General features: G+C 38.5%; 1 protein-coding gene across 6 annotated transcripts in view; it reads right to left on the reverse strand.

Annotated features, from left to right (window-relative positions):
- Positions 1-23164, reverse strand: part of ldb2a (LIM domain binding 2a) — an 81789-nt gene that overhangs the window by 24550 nt on the left and 34075 nt on the right. For all 6 annotated transcript variants that reach the window (XM_026330264.2, XM_026330263.2, XM_026330262.2 and 3 more), the window contains exon 3: positions 4777-4949. In XM_026330264.2, coding sequence (XP_026186049.1) covers positions 4777-4949 — 173 coding nt within the window. The remainder of the gene's footprint in view (positions 1-4776; positions 4950-23164) is intronic.

The following is a 23164-nucleotide window of genomic DNA, read 5'->3' on the forward strand; positions in this document are numbered from 1 at the left end:
ATGGTACAGTATAATTTAACATTTAAATTATAACTAAAGTGTGTTAGAGAGATGCTTCAAACATGAACAACAACAAACTGGTGACTATACCACAAGCACTGCAAAGAAAAAAAACATGCTTTTGGTAATACATTCACTTGTCAATTTCTCAAAAAAAAAAAATCCACTCAAGGAATTAAATTCACTTGAGCTGAGATCATCATATCATGAACTCGCCTTTTGCTCTCTGCTCACCTCCCAGCATACACAGGCCCCCAACTGGGCACCAGTAACAAGGGCCGTGCCCTCAAAGCTAATACACAGTGGTCAGTCAAAGCAAGGCCTGCTGGGTAGTGAATAGAGGTGCTGGGACACCAGGGGCAGCTGAGAGGTTGGGAGCATTTGGTCAAATTGGCACCCTGTGTCACCTTGTCAACACCTCGCCGCACACATTGTCCTCCAACACCTGAAGAACGATACCCTCCTAACCCCACCCAATCTGTGGCACCCAGTCCAATGAGCAATGACACAGAGAGTAGCAAAGAGAGCACCTGAACGCAACACATACAACAGTGTTCAAGCTCTTTACAATCTATTTATATTTACTTATTTTTTCACTTACTTGTTTTGTTTTTATTTTTAATCGCAGTATATTGCATAGTAACCTGCTAATCATTTCTGTCTTTGTTTTGGAAACTAAACCTTTTTGGGGACATGGGTTTTCCAGATGCAGTGATGCTCATCACTGAAAGCAGAGCTCAAAGAAATGCTACTCAATGAATGGGTGTTATACTTATTTCAAATATCTCATTAAAGGAAACTCAAGAAGGCTAGGTCAGTTTTGAGGCAACCTGTGAACTGCAATGATGACAGTGTGGGTGAAAGCTTTACTTTACACCTTTGTTTGCTCCTCCAAATTAGTTCGACTAGAAAAAATGTAAAATTATTGGAAGACTTAGAATCGTAAGCTTACCATCCTAACTAAAATGTGTACTGAACACTGTTTTTCTTGTAAGTACTTTTTTTTTTCATGCCATTGTGTCACCCAGATTCCTCCTCCTCTGTAATGTTTGCACAAAGGATCCCAATGGCAATTAATCTTGGATTTCATTGTTTTACCCTTGACCTTTATGTTATTGTTTGTGAACTGATGTCCTTCTTCTTGTGAAGTCAAATAAATTAAGCTAAACTCATCAGACCGTTGGTGTCTCTTCCATCTTATGATATTTTTTCTCAGCAATTAAATTGACGGCTACAGTGCTGTTACTACTGATTGGCTAAAACTACGAAAAAATAACACCCAAGTTGCAATAAATTTTTATTCCTTAAATATACTCATGCCAAAAAGGCAAATTTGACTCAGAAATTTTGAAAGAGACAGAAACAGAGGTAGAAGACAGAAGGCAAAGAAAGAGACAGGTACAGAAAGAGAGAGAGAGTGGGAGAGTGGGAGAGCAAGAGAGCGAGCTGGGAGCTGGGGATGATTTCTCTAGGGATGAAGGATGCGGGTGTGTGTGTATGTGTGTGTTGAGGGTGCAGGGGGGTATAGAAAAAGAAGAGAGGGGGATGAGAGAGAGCTGTGGAGTAGAGAGCGAGGGGAGAATGAGCAAGCGAGTCAGGCAGGGGGGATGAGAGAGCGGTGGGGAGAGGTGGTGGAGGAGGATGGAGGAGGAAGGGGAGGGTGGTGGTGGTTGAGGAGAGCGAGGCGAGGCAGAGCTGATTGAGATTCGGGCCTCCAGAGCTGCAGGCTCGCTGCTGCTGCTGCTGGGAGCTCAGGGAGAACACGCTCAGTTATTGGAATTCTTTTTTTTTTTTTTTCTAATGAATTAATTCTTCTCATCCAATTTAGGTGAAGATGAAAAGAGAGCAGAGCTGCGAGCATCAAATTTAGCTTTTTGTTGACCGGGCCTGGACCGTTCTGTTTCTGTTCTGTACGGTTAATATTGGACACTCTCAATATATTGTGTTTTTTTTTGTGTCTGTCTTTTTGGGGAGTCTTGTTTACAAAAAGCAAACAACAGCGACATAAAAAGACATTTCCTGTGTGCGTTACTGTGGATGTTTCATACTCATTTACTGATATGATAGTCACCCCCTCCTCACACACACACACACACACACACACACACACACACACACACACACCTCTACCCATTCAGACACATACACATCATGAACCCCCTCGACAAACTCACACATACAGTAGGCAGTCATGCATGTACAAATATATACTGTCATGTAAATGCACGCAGATACTGAGGTGTAATAAAGGTAAACATTAAAGTAAGATTTCAGTAGACTTCACTAGATAACAGTCCAGCACTGTGTTACCCAAAAAGGTTTGTGTTATGTAAATGGTAGGAAGAGTTAATATACGTCTGTGTTTACACAAAGATGTGAAATTACAGTTTTTGTTTATTTTTATAAAAGGTGTCAACATTCACGGTGTAAATCATTTACACAAATAAGTTAAATTAATAACATAGAGGTGATACATCAGTAATTAACATTAATGACACAGTTAAATAGAAATCCCTCTCTCTATGAGTAAAAACTCATATTGAAGTCAGAGGCACAGACAGACAGAGCTAAAAGAGTTTGTACCTTTACACCTCACTGAAACAATATGCTGAAGTTAATAGTTCTTTTGTCGTGCATACCTGGTTTGCCATAGAATAAAACAAAGAATCTGTGTAAAGCTCTAAGCTCTACAAAGATCTTTCAAAATAGCCTCAACATAACAATCAGTCATTCACCCCGTTTAAATTTAGCAAAGTACTTATTGTGCTGGCATTATTGTTTGCACCACACAAAGGGCAGGACAAAGAGAAGAAAAGAGTTGTCAGATGGGGAAGAAAATATTTGCCATGTATGGTCAGTTTGATGTTCCTGTCATCACAGTTACTAATATTATTAAGAGGTTTAATGTTGAACCACGGCCAATGTCCCTGGACGTGGCTACAAGAGGAAATCTGAGCCCAGATTGAACAGGAGGAAACTTTGAATGGTGGGAAAAAAACCAAGGAAAACTTCAAAACAGATACAAGCTGACCTCCAAGTTCAAGGTACAACAGTATTCAGTCAAACCAGCTCTCAGTTTCTAAGTGGTCTCAATGTAAGAAAGATCCTGCATTTTAAAGTAAAACATAAAAACTGAGTTTCTTAAAAAGCATATGAAATAATAATCACATTAGAAATGATTATATTTGGCTGATACAGACAGTCTAACCTCTATTTCACTGTGACTGTAGTGGGTAAATCTTCCATTTTCTGCTGATGTCATTTTCACTTTCTTGAGGAATTTTCTCATATGGAGATTTAATATGTAAGAAAAACAGGAACAGGTACATCACTGCTCTGTTGTCAAGAAAAATGATACTTGATAGTGATAAATTCTTAAATTAGGTTGATTTAAATTGACTAAACTAGTAAAATAATCTCAATTAACCAGCTAATTTTCTTCATTTGTTTTCAGAAATGCAATTCCAGATCTCAACAACTGACAAAATTACTTGCTAAGATGGAGATTTTTTTTCCTTGTGATGTTTTTTTAATTCACTTTTTGGTCTCACAGCCCTTGGCAGGCCAGTCAAAAAGTTAATTTCAGACTCTGCACACTACACATACACTTGCACACACACACGCAACCAAGAGTGAGTGCATCCTGTCAAGTCCTGAAAACAAGAGGGCACATAGCTGTTTAATGTCAGAACAATCCGGTTCGGTGCTGTAGCTCAGGGTTCATGGTACGGGGAACATGGAATCCCTTTAGCTCGGCTGCTCGGGTGCTGACAAGGTATCTGGTCTCAGATTCATTTAGACTGTCAGCAGAAGAACACTAAGAGTCAGCTAGCCATCTGGATCAGACGGTGGTGAAGCAGATATTCACTCTGGCTCACAGAGGGATTCTCTCCCCAAAGACAAAAGCAGATGAGCTCAGCTTTAGTGCTTTCAGAAGACCTTTGTGTCAGGTTTGGATTATCTCACAGCGCAATTTGAGTTTCCTCTGCTTTTCTTGCTTCTGTCTGTGTGTTACTTATACTGCAAACTAAACCATGCTCTTCAAAGATCTTATTCATGTCTCCTCAGCTCTACCTTTGGAGTACCTGAGGGCTTAAGAATTAGTCGACATTTTTAACATGAGAAATGCCAGTGGATTTTGGGGTCTATGAGAAGGCCAAAATACTGATAAGCGAAGAGGGTAAATATGAGTATGTGTGACATTTCCTTGCCTGAATTTTAAGATCCAGCAGCACTGCATGGAGCAGATATTTGTAGAATATATGTTTTTAAGGCTGACATATTTTAATACTAGATTTTAAAAAATTGTCAGTATGATTGAAGTTAAACTTTTCTCTGTGATGAAACTCCACAAAAAGTCCTTATTTGTTCTTTGTTTTTACTGTCCTAAAGACGAACACTCTCTTTTACAATTTCAAAAAAATACTTTTAAAACCAGAGGTTATGACATCACTTGCTACTCTATAAGCGAAACTGAATGTTAACTGAATCTTGCACAAAAGGTGTAGAAATTAGGTATAAGAATTTTACATGTATTTCACTTAAGCATATTAATTTGAATATATTATAATTAAGTAAATAGATAAACACGTTCCCATATTTGACAGCGAGGCCATCAGGTATGACTTACACAGGGATAAGATGAAAGGAGACAAAAACGAATAAAAGGATATGAATGGAGTTGATCTTTAACCAGTTAAACCCCACTCCAGGTCCATTACCATAGTTTGCAATCAATTATTCATGCTTGGGAGAAGCTCAAGGGTCAGCTGTTACCTTTGTAAACATTGGCTTCCCATGCTGGGTGACCATGGTGCACTGATCACAGTCCAGGGTGATACAGGAGTTGTGGAAGGACTCCTTGGAGTGTTTGAGGATGTAGTGGAGCTCGGTGACCCCTCCCTCGAACACCGTGCTGAAGTAACGGGGGATCAACGTCCGGCCGATCGCTGCAGGGTGAGAAAAGAGAGGGCAGAGGTTAAATATAGAAGGGACCCACTGTGAAATGGTGTGGCGAGAAGATAGTCGGCCTAATGATAAACAGATAGGAGAGAAAAGGTGAAAGTATAAAATACTGCCAGTAACACAGACTACTACTACTGCCAGTAGGTCTAGTACTACTAATACATTCTGTACCACTTTAAAGCTACTATTGGTATTAGTGTGGCTTTTTATTACTAGTGCTGCTGTGACAGCAAAAATTACATATTTTTTCAATCATAAAAGAAGAGTTCAACATTTTAAAAACTATGGTCATTTGTTTTACTGCCAAGACCAATACCATTCCCATGTGTGTGTGTTAGATATGTTGGAGCCATGCAGTGGCTTGCTTAGCATAGCATAAATACTAATAAGAAGTATCTGAACACAAGCAACACAGAAGAACCTTCCTTTAGTAACAGACTTAAGATTTGACTCAAAAACTGTCTATCAACCAATAATTGAAAATAATTCAGTGCAACCTTTGGGACTTCTTTAATATTGTGTGTGAAGGACACACTGTAGTGGGCACCAAAATGTAATGAAACTCTAACTCTACAATAATTACATCAACTAATAACACTCCTACAAATAATCTTAGTTCTAATGCTATATTAGTGTATTTATTACAACATAAGATGATTCATGGCACAAGTGACAGATACCATACCATCATAAACATAACAACAGCATAAAATTCAAAGTAATAAAAATTAAAGATTTAAGTGAACACAATCCATCTAACACTGTAGTTTATGTGATAAGAAAAGCTTAATAGTTAAGAAACTGCTTAATGACGACATCTGCTCTAAAGCGATAAACATTTTATTGGCTGTCCAAAGTACTTTGGTGGCAGCATAAACTGATCAGATCATCAAATGAATTAAATTAATTAAATATTTGAGAGAAAAGTAGGTAAGTTCTTTTCTTGTCTGAATTTTTCTATAAAATTATTCATTAATATTCGTCTTTTATCCAGTTTCATTAAAAGCTGAAAAGCCCATTAATGACACCAAACAATAAGTGCACAATAATCACACACAGAATCTTTAGCAGTGTGGTAGAAATGCAAATGAACTGCTTTTAAAAATATGCAGTCGTCCTGCTGATTGCGGTCAATTTATGAATCAGGTTTTTAATGCAGCAGTCACGTTATAGAATTACACAAACTGCAGGTTTGCCTGAAACCTATCAACTGAATCCCAAAGCCTGGGCTGCCTACAGCAAATCTGTGCACCCTCCAAGAAACACCTGAATACTTTATTCTTAGACGGAATCAGATTTTTCCTTAAAACAAGTGTGAAATAAATCTTCCAGTGCAGAGAGTTATATTTAACTCTTTCCAACACATCAAAGATCAAAGATTCTCTGTAATGACTGACATTGTCATAAATTTGAGTCTCTCAATCTTCCACGAAATGACACATCATATAATACACTCACTTCTGAATATTCCTCATATGAGTGAGACTGCACAGGAATGAGCAGCGTATTTTCAGCTATTTTTCATAATAATGTGATTTCATGACAGAGTTTAGTATTAAACTGAATTATTAAGAATGACAACTTCTGCAGTGCCAACTTTCTGGAGAAGCCTAAAGAGACAATGAACATGCTGCATGATGAAAACTGGAGGAGGAGTCAGGGAGGGAGAAAGTGTCTTCAGTGTTTTATAGCCCTCAGGCTTCGTCTGGTTTCTATCTCCTCCGTTAGCTGGCTTCAAGGAGAAGAATGGATGATAAAGTGAGAAAGGCTTACATTTCCCTTCATATTATGGAGGCACTGTGATGGTATGCTAGATATAAATTCCTAAACATGTCCTAAAATGCTCTTTCTCAGCTCTTAATTTCAATTTGTTAACTGTTTAATGGCATAGTGTTAAGTTAGTCTGGCTAAAATATAAATTAAATTTCACATACAGCTTCCTTATCAAGGGTTTTAAACACATTTTTGACAAACCTTGTCTTTAACAGCAGCACGACTGTCTACCACACCTAAACTTCAACTCTACAGCTTACAGATTCTTTTGTCTTAGAGCTGCTCTACCTCTGCAACATCAGTGAAAATCCCACTCTACCTCTCCAGTAAGAACCAGAAATCCTGATACATATCTTCTATCTACCAGACTGAGTGCAGGAAGGCCAGTTTATTCTATATAAAAGCTCTTTCTATAATCTGAGTTGTATGTTATTGACAAATATTACTTATAGATGGTTTAGCCAAATAGCCTTTCTGTTAATCAGACTGTACTGTATGTCATTTTTAAAACTACTGTACAAAAGATGCTGTCAGGTAGTCTTTTGTCACTAAAAAATTGGACTGGGCTATGAAATGTCAAAAAATAGTAAAAATGCCATAATAATTTCCTAAAGGTCCACGTGGCATCTCCAAACTTCAGTGATATTCTGTGTGGAATCATAAAAGATTAAAATCTGAGAACATGGAAAAGCAAAATTTGAAGAAAATCTTGGTGAAAATCAAAATAAAATTATCTAGCAAAAAACAATTATCTAAATAGATCATAAATAAATAAATCTAATCTATGATCTAATCTATGATGATTCTACTAAAGTCTTCAAAACAACTTGTTCAGATGGATATTGTGAAGTGAGTGGGCACAGGACAAAATAAACAAGGGAGAGTGAAAAGTGAAAAATGAGATGTTAATGCATGGGATTTACACAGAATGCACTAGCAAGATTGTCTTCAATGCACAATTTAATGAATTTTGTGAATTCTGCACCGCAACAACAGAGAACAGCTGTGTCAAACAGCTTTCACTCTGACAAAAATTACAGCTTCTTCTAGTAACTGCAGAGCTCAATATTGCAGTTTCTGTTACTTGTTGAGCAGCTGAGAAGACCTAATCTGCAGAATAACCAGTACCTTTGACAACATTGCAAATGCATTGCTCCTCAAAAAGCCTGTTTTTTTTCAAGCCTTTGCTTTTCTAGTTACACAGATACCCATTGTCAGTACCGCCCTGCGTCACAGTTGTGCATACATACATGACTGAGAGCTGCAATGCAACCATGGGCTTCATCCAAACATCACTGGGCAGTTCCACTTGAGCAACTTGACTTGCTGAAGGGCACGGCCAGAGGTTACTGGAGGGGAAAGTGCTACTCATTCACTCAAATGCGCAGGGGATCTCAACAAGCAACTGTTTGGTCCTAACATGACAATTTCTCTACAAACAGCAAACTTTTAATAGCGCCAATATTTTCTGCAAAATACAGAATTTTTAATTTAATTAATGAGCCTTGTGATCCATCTCTAATGGAATTACAAGACACCTTAACAAAATGTTTAGAGAACCTGCACCAGTGCCGCTTGCTATATGTAGAAAGACAATGAATTGATGGGAAATGAGGAGGAGATTCAGTTTGAGGAATGAGCGCTACGACTTGTTAAATGCCAAAAAAAGTTAGCATGATTATATTTTTTTTAAAGCAAAGATCACAAAGTAAACAGTGGAAATATGTCATTCCTATTAACGTACCAGGAACAGCATGCCATTGCGGTGTGTTGTCCAGAGTTATCAACCTTCATTCAGGACAAGTAAAATCAGGCTGATTTTTCTTGCTCGACGACTCCGTGCTTTTCCTTTCTGCATTGTCATCTTGCTGCATCATCACAACGGCCTCATTCAAATAAATGATGAGGCTGCATTGTTTTACGTGGGGCTGAATGTTGGTCTGAAAGCTGTCTAAATAAGTGATTCTCAACCAGGTATACTTGCACCCTTGGGAGCACTTTTGCAGTTACCAGGGGGTACATGGAAAGATTGTGGAGCTTGGCTAATTTGAACAAATGATTGTGATTTGGTATAAAAACAAACATATTTGTGTTCAGAAGGATGAGGGGTATTCAGTGAGGCCAGTGTTTAGAAAATATATTGTACAATAACAACCAATAAACTACCAGTTAAAAAATGTTGCTGCACAGCTCCAAAAACCTGGATCAGTCCTATTATTTCAACATCACGTGCTGAAATTTAGAGTAGTTACCATGTGAGGAGAGAATCTGAAAAATGAATGAAAACTTGACTGAATCTACTGATAAAAAAAGCAAAAGACAAATGACCAAGCCTAAACTAGCAACTAATCCCGCTAAGAGTTAGTGACCTAGTATATGCACTGAGCCACATCGGACTGTTAAATAACAACAAAAACAAAACAACCATAAATCCTGACTTTGGGATTATCAAGGCCAGCATGTTGGGATTTCCTTTAGTCTCTTGTTCCTCGCCTAGTGGAACAAGTCTCTGTTCCTCTGCATTTTCCTGCCCGTCAAATCTCCATCATTAGAACACTGCTTGAAAAAAATCAGGACAGCCACATTATCCAGCAGCACATGGCTTCTGATTTCAAGCAGAAATAATCCATCTTAGAGTCAACACTCTGTTGGCTAGAATTATGCTCTTTCTCCCCTTCCCTCAGGGTGGGTGGGTGGTCAGGAGGAGTTGTGTGTATTTTAAGGAGGAAGGGAGTGAACCATGGGAATAGAACTTCATTTAGAAGTGAAATGTCCCTAAAGACAGTGGATCGAGAAGCTCTTGAGGTCAGACCTAGATGGGAGAGTCAATCGGGCGGTTTGGGTGTGGGGAGGAAGGGGGGGGGGGGGGGGGGGGAGAGGGTGTACCCGTGACTGGCATGTTTTTCAAATTCGATAAAGTCGGGCATGACTAAATAACACATAAAATGTTTGGCATCGTGAGCAATGGCTGAGGGAAGAAGAGGGAGGGAGGGGGAGCTGCAGGGTCTGCTCGGCGTGGATGACTGTGTAAATGATGCTCGCTCTCCCACTCTCTCTCTCACCATTACTGCACTCTCTCTCTCTCTCTCTCTCTCTCTCTGTATCTCACTCCCTCTCTTGCTCAGTCTCCACCACGGTTGAAAAACAAAGTATGTCTAGGAGTGGAGCTGACTGCTAATGCGGAAGGAGCTCTGAGGAGATGAGGGGGAGGGAGGGAGGATAGAGGGGGAGGAGGAGGAGGAGGTGTGGGGGGGTAAAGGGATTGGGACAGAAAAAATGAATGAGAGATGAAAGAGAGAGAATTAAGAAACTAGGAGGGAAGATGAAAAAAATAGGGATTTTCAATGAGGGCAGGAAGACTCACTGAGGAGTAATACGAGTGTGAGACAGCCAGGGAGGGTGAGACAGCAGAGGAGAGAGACAGGGGGAGGGAGGAGGGATACTCAGGTGATACGCAGATATGCTTCTTGCCCACCTTGCCAAGCCATGCAGGAGTTTTGGTTGCATCTTCTCAACCAAAACTGTCCTAATAAAATCCAGTGTGCGTAGCCTGGGGTGACAGAGTGATAGATAAGCATGTAATGGTAGCCATGCTAGCAAGTCTTGGATCATTTCAAGCACAGTAGTCTTAGTGTTTCTCTTCAGACAGTTTGTAAGCTGAGCTTCAGATATTGTCTAGGCTCCCCTTCTCCACATCTACATTGTAGGTAAACACTTCAGCACACCAGCTTAAAGTCGGCACACCTCAGTGTCTTGCTCAAGGGCACTTTTAAGGACACTGGCTACTCCAACAATCACACCATGGGCTGCATATATCTAATATTTCATGTTGTGCCTTATCTTAGAAACTGTCGATTATTTTTGTTACACATGGCCTGTTGGTCCAACATAGGTTCTGGTTTACTAGGTTTGAATTAAGCTACAGTTTTCCCTTCTTCCTGTGTCAAAATTGCACATAATACAGACAAAACCACAACAAAACAACAAAAGTCCTGAAGTACTCTATTCAGAAGGGAGTGGGGTGTGTTTTTACCAGGCAAAGATCGATGAGAAAATACATGAAAAGAGATTTTGGTTTTAAATTAATTAAAAGAAAGTATTCTGGAAACACTAGTGAAAAGCAACTTAAACTATTTTGTACAGCCCTCAAAAGGGGTGCCTATGTCCTCAAGTCGCATAGACATGCCCCCCCATTGAATAAACCCTATTTCAGGTGCATCTCTGAATTTATTCTACTGTAGGTTTGCCTTCTACCAGATCCAGAAATTAGCTAGAGTCAGAGTTACAACTCTTACTTCTCTGATTCATGTCATCTTAGATCATGGGTCAAAAATACAACCCCTATAATTAAGAGTGGGCCGATCCATTAATGCCTTTCATTCTAATCACATTTTTTAGAAACCTATCAAAATCCACATGTGAAAGCAACGACTGGCTGCAAATACTAATGCACATCATACAATAAATTAGCACAGTCTAGAGCTGAAATAATTAATAGATTAGTCTACTGACAAGAGCTAATGAGCAATAACTTGATTGAGTTTTGACTAATATTTTTACTTGTGGGCTCAAGAAAAAAAATATCAAAGATTCACCGGGGCTAGTTTCTCAAACGTGAATTTCCTGCTTTTCTCAGTTCTTTAATCACTGAATGTCATTTGGACAAAACAATCATACGTCACCTGGAGCGTTCAGATCATATAATGGGCATAGCACCCTTAGGAATTTATCAATTATCACATCCAAATAACAGTCCAAAGATATTCAATTTAAGATTAAATAAAACTGAGAAAACCATTTGAGAAGTGAAGTTCTGATGAACTAATCAACTAATTGCTTCAGCCGTTAATCCACTGCATGGAGGTGCAGATTTACAGTCTAAAGTAGAAGCTGCTGCTACGTCGCAAACAGTGAGAGAAGAAAACACCAAATATTCCACACAGAAGCACCACATAAACACTAAATAAAATGAAAAAAAAAAAAAACAGAAGTCAACATATAAAATGTACTAAGTGTACACAGGGAAAGCGCCACAGTGAGAAAATTATGAACACTATCATTCACTACAATGCCAAAAAGGAGCCTCGCCTCATGAGCCCTACACTGAAAACACTATTATTCATCTTTTAATAGGCAGATTTCACACTCACCAACAGAGCATGCGGCAAACAAACTTCACACAAATAACTGCTGAAGGACAAAAAACTTGCACAGAGCCCAGATGACATGAAATAAATTTGTGGATCTAAAAATTTTTTCCTTCCTCTTCACCTCACCCCACCTCTCTTTCCCTCTGTCTCTCTCTTCTTCTTCATGTGTTTTCTTTTTCCTGCACTGTGCTGATTGGCCTGTCTTCAGTCGCAGGGCACTCCAGAGATACAGATAGCTGGCACTTGTTTGGGCGAACACGACAAGCAGCATATGCCTCTCAAGTAATGTGTACCCAAACATGCAATTTACAAATAATTAACGTGGTGTTAATTAGTCACATTAATTCATGCCACTTTGTTGGGATTGTTTCCCCCCGTCGGTCCCCAGGACTCCTGCCAGCAACGTCAGCCAGCGAGACGGCAGGAGTGATTTTTCTGCTCCGGAGTGAGAGCAGGGCTTCAGAAGAATGAAGGGCCGCCGGCTGGCATACACACAATGGCGCACACACAAACACAAAACACAGTTAGTACAGAGTACAGAGTTAATACAGACACCTAGATCCAACCACATATGAAGAGTAACAGTCATCTTACCCTTATGGACACCCATCCACACCCAACACACTGAACCTACAATTACAGCATGTGCCGATGTCTGTACAGTATTTTCACATCAGAGATATTCATGTATAATACATGAAAATACAGCAAATGAATTAAATGATAAGTGGATATTCTATATTTTCTTAATGCTAACAAATTCCATGAAAAGCTGAAACCCAACAATGAAGTAGGACGTCTGTGATTATTTTCAAACTTCACTACTGTAGCTGTGGCATTCAGCTCTAAGCTCTTTCATTCCTACTCAAGATATACATTTTTATAAGCAGGTCACAAATACTTTGGTTTCATCTTTTTGTACTTTTTGGGGACTTTTTTTCAGCTGCAGAATAATACACATTTGATGCTTTAATGAGTATTTTCAGCAGCAGGATGGTATTTGTGGGATTCAGTCAAAACAAACTGCAGTGGCCATGCTCACTATAATGAAATGACCCAGTTCAACAATGTCCTTCAAGTAATTTGGGAGATAACAACAAAGTTTTATGGCACTGAGTGTGAAGATAGACAATATTTGCGAGTACGATCAATTTATTGTCAACAATAAGTAAAAATAGAAATAACACCAAACTTATCTTTTATAATATTTCTAACAAGCTAGGACTGTGTGTCAGTGTTTCAGTACTATTGCCAATACGATACATTCAAGTCCAATCTTATATGTCTAAACACAGAGTTACACAATAACTTTTTAAAAATTTACATCTAAGAGAGCAAGGAGAGCAAGTACTGCTATACACTGTGGGTCGGTTTAGATTTTTATGCCCACTACTACAGTCACACATAGATATATACTACATAAACGATATGAACAAAAATACATACGTGTCAAAACGCAGGGATGTGTGAGGGAACAAATGAATGATACATCCTCAGCAAACAGACCAGCTATTATTATTTGTATAAATATGAATTCAACATTTAGTATTTCAACTTAGTTAAACAAGGGTTACATTTTAATAATTAGATTTAAAACATACTGTTGGATTAAAGTTCCAGAAGAAAGACAAATTTAAAAAAAGGAAAGAAAGAAAGGGGCATGAAAATCAGGAGATACTGAGTAGGCGATTATATTTTCCACCAGCTCACTGGCATGAACTTCATGTTAAATGTCTCTAATATTCGATTAAATATGCTTGAAAACAGCAGTTGAAGACCTGTGTTAGACGAAAACAAACTTTTAGGTCTTTAGACAAAATTGCCCCAGAACTTCACACCTGAACTAATCACCAAGTAGCATCCCAGTGTTTTCATGCAGCTGAAAGAAAGAGGCAGGAAACATTCTAGTTGAAATAGTAATAACTGTAAAAGTGGAAGTGTCACTAAACCCTTCACACGGCAGCAAACACAAGAGGATTTCTACTCTAAAATAAAGTCATTATGTGGAAGTCATTGCTTTAAGTTCATCATTAAATATGGGTAAAATATAGATAATCTACTGTGCTGAAGGGTAATCATTTTATGAGCCACACACTGAAACTACTTTTCCTTTAAAAAAGTGCCAGCACTTGTGCCTGATTTTGTGCTATCAATCATTTTTGCATAAAAAGATGTGACAGTTTTTTTTCCTAAATGGCTTTATCTCAATTTGGAATGAGAGAAGTTAAACCCAGACCACTCAGACTTGTCAGCGATGTTAGTCCAACCTGTCCAGCTAGTTGATGATTAAACTGCATACTGGTGGAGTACAGCTTCCAGAAGAAAGCCAAAATAAAAATAGGAGGGGGAAAAGAGGCAAGAAAGTCAGGAGATACTGAGTAGGCGATTATGCAGCAAATGCAGCTCTCCGCAGTGCAGAAGAGAAAAGGATGAAAATGAGAAGAGGGAGAGCAAGGCGAAATTGCGGATGATCCATACTGCATCCTGCAAATATTCATCAGACAATCACTGGCTCATTTCATTGGCTAGGTGGAGCTCAACTGGTAGAGAAAGGCTCTAATAAGGTTAAGGTTCGACTCCCTGCGTGGCTCAAAGTAAAAATTAAGGCACAAATGTTGCAAAGATAAGAGCAGCAGTTCTTCATATTACAATATGAAATACAGTTACTTTCCTTAAAACATTATAGATAAATACTGTTTATCTGACCAAAAACAGGCTGTATAGTTACAGGATGAATGCCTGCATCATGATATGGGACACTAAAGACTGAATCTCAAAGGGATTGATATCAAATCCCATGTAATAAAATTACATTATGTCACATCCAATAATGTCAAGCTAAATGAAGAGCAAACATTAGACCTTTGGGATCCCACACAAAAGCTAATGTGTAGTGCACTGTACTATTTGAAGCATATGTTTTCCCAGTGGACTGTGTTGAGTCTTAATTCTGCTCCACTGTTTTACACTTAAAGAAATTCCACTATCTCCCAAGTGACTCCAGCCCCAAGTGGATAAAATTACTCAGCAGGGATTCAGTGCCTGTCTTGAGAATTATGTCTGACTTTCCAGTTAATGAATGGTCTCTGTAACCTCAGGGCCAGCTGGACTCCACCTCATAACCTATACATAAGGTTAGGCTAAAGTAAACATACTATGGGACCTGCGAAAAGGAGTAGATCAACAGACTCAGATAGGTAATATTGATTTTTTTTTCAGCCTGTGACGTGTGTACAAACCAGTGCTTGCTTAGACCTACAGTATGTGCTGTAATCAATAAGCCAAGCTAAAAATACTATTAAAATCGATTATTACCCCTCGGTGTAAGCTACTGTTGATGATTGTGAGAGGAGAGATGCACGGATGAAAACCAAGCTGACATATTGATATGTGAGCTTAATCAATGATTGAGGAGGATCTATACTACTTGGCAAACAAATGTCTGTCTTCATTGACTCATAGCGCTATCTAAATACCCATCATGATCTACTATTACTGGGTCAACAGGGAGGGGTACTAGATCATTGGCAAACTGATTAAGTCAACTCAAGTTAACTGTTAGTCAAGCCTTTGACAAACAGCATTGTCGCAAAGTGTGTTAAAGATGACACACGTCAACAAAAGAAAGAAACGACCACATCCACATGATGTTTATAAAGGATATGTTAATAAAGTTCTGACCAACAGTCCGACAATCCAAAGATAAGCTTCTAACTGCAGTAAGAGCAATGGAAACCAGACATAATTTATATTTAAGAAGTTAGAAATACAAAATGTTGCCGTGTTTTCTTAAAAATTGACAAAAAATCATTAGTTGATTATCGAAATAGTAACAAACTGATTTTCTGTAAATTCAATTAAATGGGATTTTATACTATATCAAGTACTATCCAAATTGAGTGGGTATATTGCATAAGTTATGGTTTAGTACAAAATTCCTGCTTCGTTTTTACTGTAAAATGTTTCTTGTTTCCTGTTTATTGCATGTATTTTTCAATAAACATAAACAGACTTGTATTTTGTCTTTTAAGTGCTATTCACCCTAGGCAGATATTTCTTCACAGATAGTATGAAAAAGAGACATAACTAAGGATTTGCAATGCAAAATATGGCATATGAGTATTGTATGTGTGTCATCTGAACCCATCCTTTAAGATACAAACTCAAATCCAGTGTAAGTTTATATATTTAAGAAAACAGATTGTGCAGTAGATACAGTATCCTAATACAGTAAGTAGCAGGTTAAAAGCACCAGGCATATATTCCAGAGGAACACGTACACATCCTGGAGTCTGTGCACATACTATAGGTGGTACACACACACACACACACACACACACACACACACACACACACACACCAACATTTGTTTTCATTCCTCATTGGGACTTTACAACGACTTACATACGTTTCCTGGAGACTTTTACATGACCCTTAACCATATGCATAACCACTACTTTCCTAACACTGAACCAAGATGTCAACCTAAAATGCACAGATTTACATGAAGGGGACCAGCAGCGGGTCCCCACAAGGATGCAAAGTCACCACAATTTAATGTGTAAACAGGTCTTGGTCCCCACAATGTGAGAAAGAGAAGCATACATACACACATGCGCACACACATAATTGCACAAATACAAACCAGAATGTGAGAATCACTGCCCAGAACATGAAATATTCATCAGTCATAAAACTTTAATTCAATCTCTCTCTCTCTCTCTTATTTCCTGTCATTTTGGGGGCTGCTATATTCTATTTTGTGAGGTAAACACTTCCCCCACTGCCCCTGCAACGAAAAACAATAATAGATTTCATTAAAACCCCTTTTGAACAATTGTCCAAACGCACAATTCAGAGCACATCATTAAGATGCCGCTACATTTAAGATGGAGGAAACCACTGTTCACGTAGTTCAAAATTACATTTCAAAAAGAAAAGTTGCTGGGTGACAAAGCAAGGAGTGGTTCTCTTTTAATACTGTGATGCTGACTTTTAGAGGTCCCCTGTTATCAAAGTTACTGTCACTCAAAGCACGGTATTCAAACAGAGACAAGAAAACTATTATCAAACCTCACTCAATGTAGGAATGGAAAATCAGCATCATGTATTTGTCATGATTATCACTTTAATTGAAATAGTAACTAGTCCTTGAATGGGCTTCAAGTCAATGGTGGCCTTTTAAAAAGCATTAACCATGATCCTTCCCTGACCTTAACTGAGTGTTTCGGTTGCCTTCATAGGACCGTTAAATAGAAAAATCAGATTTAGATGCAGGTACAGAGAAATGCATTGTTGCTGAACAAGTTTCAGAATTAACTTTATAAGACATCACATAAATGTTCATTGTAGTGTTTGTTTATTATGTTGATGAGAAACTGGCAGCATTATGTTCCTTTCAAAATGTATATAATTAATAGTGCATAAAACTACTTTTTATGAGCTAGACTTATTATTTGACATTTTTATTCAAAGACACAAAAATGCAGGGAGTAAGTAAACAAAAGCTTTGTATTATATAAAAATATTACTGACAAGCAATTATCTGAACTTGGAAATATTCATAAGCTAATTTAACAGGCCACGTTTTTGTAGGACGTTAACAGCTAAAAATCATGGGGCTTCTGCACTAAAAAAACACAAATACAGCTGGAACAAGCATTTTCGCCCTGGTCTTATAGCTGCTAACAAGCAGAGGGCTGAATGCACCACTGGAAAAATTCAACAGTTAACAGTCTTCTCTGTGTGGACAATGCTGCAGAATGTCAGATATTATTATGTGACTTCATCTCAGTAGTTGCCACTTCCAAGCTGCAGCTTATTGTCTCTTATATCTCTTCAAAACTGTGTGGTGGAAAAGTTTAGGGTAGTGATAAAACAGCTTATCAATACATATATAGAATCATATATTATGTGTCAATAAAACCTTGCGGCACATTTTCCAGGTTTTGAGAAGAAGAAAGAATCAAACAGCAGCCAAGAGAAGACATTTCTGTACCAGATAAATACAGTTGGTAATTCACAGTGGAAGAAAATCAAGATACTATATGTCTTTGTCTTGTTTTCTCAACTTCTGCAGACCAGTTCCGGCTGAATGGACTTCTATGATTTTGACTTTCCCAGCTGAAATCTGGGAGGGAGAGGAAGAAGGCGATAAAGACGAAAGTGTAACAAGAGAGAAAGAAAAACAGCAAAGCAGAAAGACAGAAAGAGAGAGTGACACATCTCCAGTCACCCTCATCCAACCTCACGCCACGCGTGGATGGTGACTGTTTGGGCAGAGAAGGAAGCAGGAGGGAAAATAGAAGATCGGGAGGGGGGGGGGGGGGATTCGGAAGTGTTGGGGTTGGAGGGGGGTATGTCCCCTCGAGGCCAGCCCTCATCCCCTCTTCACCTCTATCCATAATTCAACAGGGGCTGCCCCCCAATCCGCTCCGACCCCAGGGCACAGCTCCGCAGGGAGGACACAACACGCAAAAGTGGTAGAGACAAAGACACCCTACCACCACCACCACCACACCACCACACCACAAATAGTGAGCCAAATACTGTAACACTGAAAAAGGCCAGTGATAAGATGCATAATTTCCTCTGTGACTTAAGTCAAACTCCACTCACATATTTTGTTAAATGGCAAACCTGGAAGTGAAATATCGCCCCACACTGAATGATGCTGAGTGTTCAACCAGACACTTGATCACGGGATCGTCATGGAGTGAATTAACAGTTCACACACACACGCACGCACGCACGCACACACACACACACACACAGTCACAGAATGTGACTCAGACTCCCGGTGAGTCTGAATCAATGGTAATGAGTGCTGCTTTGTGCTGTTTGGCCTCTGATAATCGAGCTCTGATCTAAAAGAGGTAGCGATACCTGCTAAAGCTCTCAGCAGCTCATCCATGGGGAGGGGTCAGAGCTGGTGGGGGCTCCTATGAGTAAAGGAAAAGATGTAATGCACTGCTACTAAAACTATTCTTCCTATTTCTCACTGTCCCAAAATGCCTGATTTTAAGGGATCACAAACCAAAAAAACACCCCCCCACTCACCCATCATAGACTTTAATATGCTAAGCACAGTTCTCTACTATATTTGGTATCCAGTTCATAAGCTATACAAGTGCAATCTATATATGCACAGGTCACGTTCATTTGCAACCACTGCTATAATGTACATACTGCACTGCACTGCTTTTTAGTTTTTATATTTTATTATGTAAATATACTATTCTATTTTATTTTAATTTTATCTACTTTATTTCTATTTTACTTTGACTACTGTGGAAGGAGAGTCACAAACAAGAATTTCATCGCACAGTGTAACTCTTATGTTTATATTGTGTGTATGACAGTAAAACCTCTTGATCTTGATCAAAAAGATTAAGAACCACTGCAATTATTATTGGTAATAGTTATATACTGCAAATGGTACAGTAAATTGTCTGTATCTATGTATCTGTTTTAGTCATAGTTAATTTCCCCATACGCACAGAGACAGTGCTGGGCTTTGCGAGCAACTTAGTGTTTGCTGCTACCTCCTACCTGCTAAGCCACAGCCATACCATTGGCTGCAAAATAAAATGGTATGTCATCATTATAGTATTTAGTTAGTTATAGTATTTAGGGGTACAGCAGAAAGTACTTGCTAAAACACACACATACTAATGTTATCACTTTTGTACCATCTGATAACAAAAACATGCAAAACATTAAAAAGACATATTTAATATTATTTAGACTGTGATTTTCTCATCTGATTTGGGAAGCTGTTACTGTCATTGAAGTATGTGTGTGGTGTGTGCGTGTGTGTGTGTGTGTGTGTGTGGGGGGGGGGGGGGGTCTTTGGGAATGAAAAAATGCCACATAAACATTTAATACCTTAAGTAAAGTGATGCAGGCTCTTTCAGACTATGGAGACTGATGGGTCTCCACCACACTGTATTATATATAAATATAGATTTCATGTGTCAATAACTCTGCACTTTGAATCTGCACAGGCAAGTGTGTGTTTGTGTGCATGTGAATGTTGTGTATACATAGTGACACTTTTTCTACTGCCTTTGCATTGGAAACCAGGTGTGACCTCTTTGTGCGATTGTCTGTCTGAGTGCACCATTGTGCATGTTTGCAGATGCATTTGTGTGTCTCACACTGTTTGTTGTGTATCGGCGTGAACTTGCTCACTGTTGCTATCTGTGTGTGTGTATAAATGAGTGTGTCTGCACTTATGGCAGTGTTTCCTTGGTGAAATTCTTTTACTCTCCAGTGTGTGGATGAAATTCATTATTGATAAAACTTCTCTGTCTTTTAGAGCCCATCTTGTTGACCTTTCTGGTATGTTCTACTGTTAAAAGCTTGTGTTGCGCTTCACTCTTCATTTTTTTATGAACTACACGTTATGTCATCATGACTTCTACCAAACATTCACAAATTCCATTTCAGCAAAACAAATTGCAGTTGACTACGTAAGAGACCTCATGGGAACACATTCCAAGGATATTTTAAATGTAATTTTATGTTTATGTCATATTATTTCACAGATTGGGAAACTTAATCTGAGCAGAGATAGTGAATGCTGCAATTTCCAAACTGAATGCATTGGCATTTCTCTTTAAAGGAAGCAGAATATCTGCTTTGACAAAGATCCTCTGCTCCGCAGAATTTACATGTTGTATGTGTCCTGTGTACAAAGTATTTCTTAACAAAATTAAAATCTATTTATTAGTTAATCCATTTGATCATGCACACAGTATTTTTCTAACCAGAGGAGTATTTGCAAGGAATTCAAATGGCATTTACAATATTGTTTTATCAAGAGGATTCTCACTTACATCAAACTGCATTTACCACCTAACAGACAACACGCATGCAACATAGACGGTATGGGTTTACACACACCTACATACTGGACATATACAATAAAAATGTAAAATGACGAACAGAAAGATGGAGGTAAATGTGGAATGGAAGAAGGAGGGTGAAAGGTAGGAGGAGGAGAATAGAGGAAGAGACGAGTAAAGAGAGATGAGATGAAAGAAGATATATATATATATATATATAAGAAGAAGCAAAGAAGAAATGACTGGGGAGAGTACAGAAAAAAGAATGAGTTGTGGACCTGCTTGCAGGAGGAAGAGAGAAGATAAGGGTGAGGAAAGAACTGAAAAGTAGAGAGAGTTGGGAAGATGAAAAGAGAAAGAGAACAGGAGGAGAGAAAAAAGATGGTGAAATGTGTAGAAGAATGAGGAATAAGGGGATGGGGGATGGAAGCACAGGAGGGCTGTTTGTGACATCTATTGTCTTTCAAACTGGAAGGGGAAGCTAGTTCTGTTTTGCTCCAGGGTACAATGTATTGAGAAACAGGAAGCCAATGGACCTGCCCATCCTCATGGACAGCTGGTGCCCTTCGATTGCTGTTCCCCCCCTTCCTGTTAGCCACATACAATGGTTCCCACCCTGATCCAGGCCACCTGGAAACCAACCCAACTGACCATTCTACACATGGTCTGTATACAGGCTTTGAAATTGTTAGCAGCCCTAAGATTTGAGAATTGGGTCTATGTAATTAGGATGTTCTCTGCCCATAACACTTCACAATAACCGATCTACTAGTGATTAAAATTGTTTTTACATTGTTTCATCTCCTTTGTTTTGTATTGTTCATTAAGGAGTCACTGATTGATGTATGTAAGCCATGGGCTCAACAGTGAACTACAATGCAACTCTACTACACATCTGCCTCAACAAATATCTCAAATTAGCATATTTTTATTGAAAATAAGTCAAACTTGTGCAATACACCAAAAAAAAAAAAAAAAAAACCTACCTACCTAGTGCAGGCCTGTATGCAGTGAAATGCAATGCAATGTTTTAACACATTTGTAAAATGGGAACATTTTTTAAATTATCTGTACCGACCTTTGCACATTTGCAGTTTTGCAAATCTCACACACAATTGCCAAGCTCAGCATTGGAAATGACCACATACCTGCAATTATCTTTAAATCAATTCTGGACCAGACCCAGCCTGACACGTTAACATCAGATCTGGCCAGTAGGCAAATCAAAGCTGCTCTGAGCCGCTGCTGGACAATACAAGTAAAAATTCTTGGGGTACACAACAAAAACCTAAATAAATGTCAGAAATAAAAAAGATAAATTTAGGCAATTTCTAGGAGACAGTGTTATCCCTGACAAAGTCATTATTATTGTTAAAATTATTACACCAAATTGTTATTATTTGGTTTCCATGGTTACTATTTTGGTAACTGTGAAGCTAATTTGATTGTACTGTTCTAGCAAATGCACCTAACTGTGAAGAAAAGTTTTAGCCATTAGTTTGTATTAAAAAAAAAAGTCCAAAAAATCTTAATAAAACCTTTCTATGGCAGATTATGACCCTCCTGCCGGTGGCTAAACGTCACAGCTTACTACTTCACTGTCATGCCAAAAATTCCAATAAGGAAAGGCCTTCTTGAATATTATTCCTTTAGAAACTAGTCAGGTTCAATATTATTCCTTTAGAAACTACTCGGGTTCAAGTCCCTTTACAATAAATGTGGAATTAAGGAAACCTATTACACTGTTATTCCACCAGTATTTTTCTCATTGCCATACTTAATTCTACAAACATGCACACAAACTCTGGTGCTATTCCTTAAAAACAGTGGTGTCTATTGTTTTAATGTTTGATTTGTTGAAGTATTTTGCTGCCTGCATTTTGCTGAAAGCACCCAATAAACAAAACTGACTTGGTGCAAGTGAAGTAATGACACACAAGAAAATCATAATGGCACACAATAATATTTTTAAGGAGAGTCATCTGTGTTGTTTTGTGAAAAATGAATTGCAGGCACCTCCAAATGGGCTTTACTTTCATGTTAGCATGCTTTTTCTGCAAGAGTAGGCGTCAATTATTTTAGATATTGGATACTGTTTTAGAACGAAAAGGCTACCATTCCCAGCAGGCTCAGAAGAACAACATTATGTCTTTACAGGGCCTATCTCTCTCTTGTCTGGTCAAACAGCGCAACAAAATCACGGCTCATATCTACTGCTGTATATTTTCATCAGACTGAGATAAAATGTGCACTGTGCAAACACCTACAGTTGCCCACATATGGCATTAAAAAACGTCAGAAGGATAATAAAACTGATATCACATCAATTCATGTCTTTATTGTCAATTAGCATTACTGCTAGAAGGCTGATTAAAAAAATAATAATAGGTTTATTGCCTTAATTCTGTAGGACGCTTTATTTGAGTT

Source organism: Mastacembelus armatus, chromosome 10 (assembly GCF_900324485.2).
Source record: "Mastacembelus armatus chromosome 10, fMasArm1.2, whole genome shotgun sequence".
Classification (NCBI taxonomy): Eukaryota; Metazoa; Chordata; class Actinopteri; order Synbranchiformes; family Mastacembelidae; genus Mastacembelus; species Mastacembelus armatus.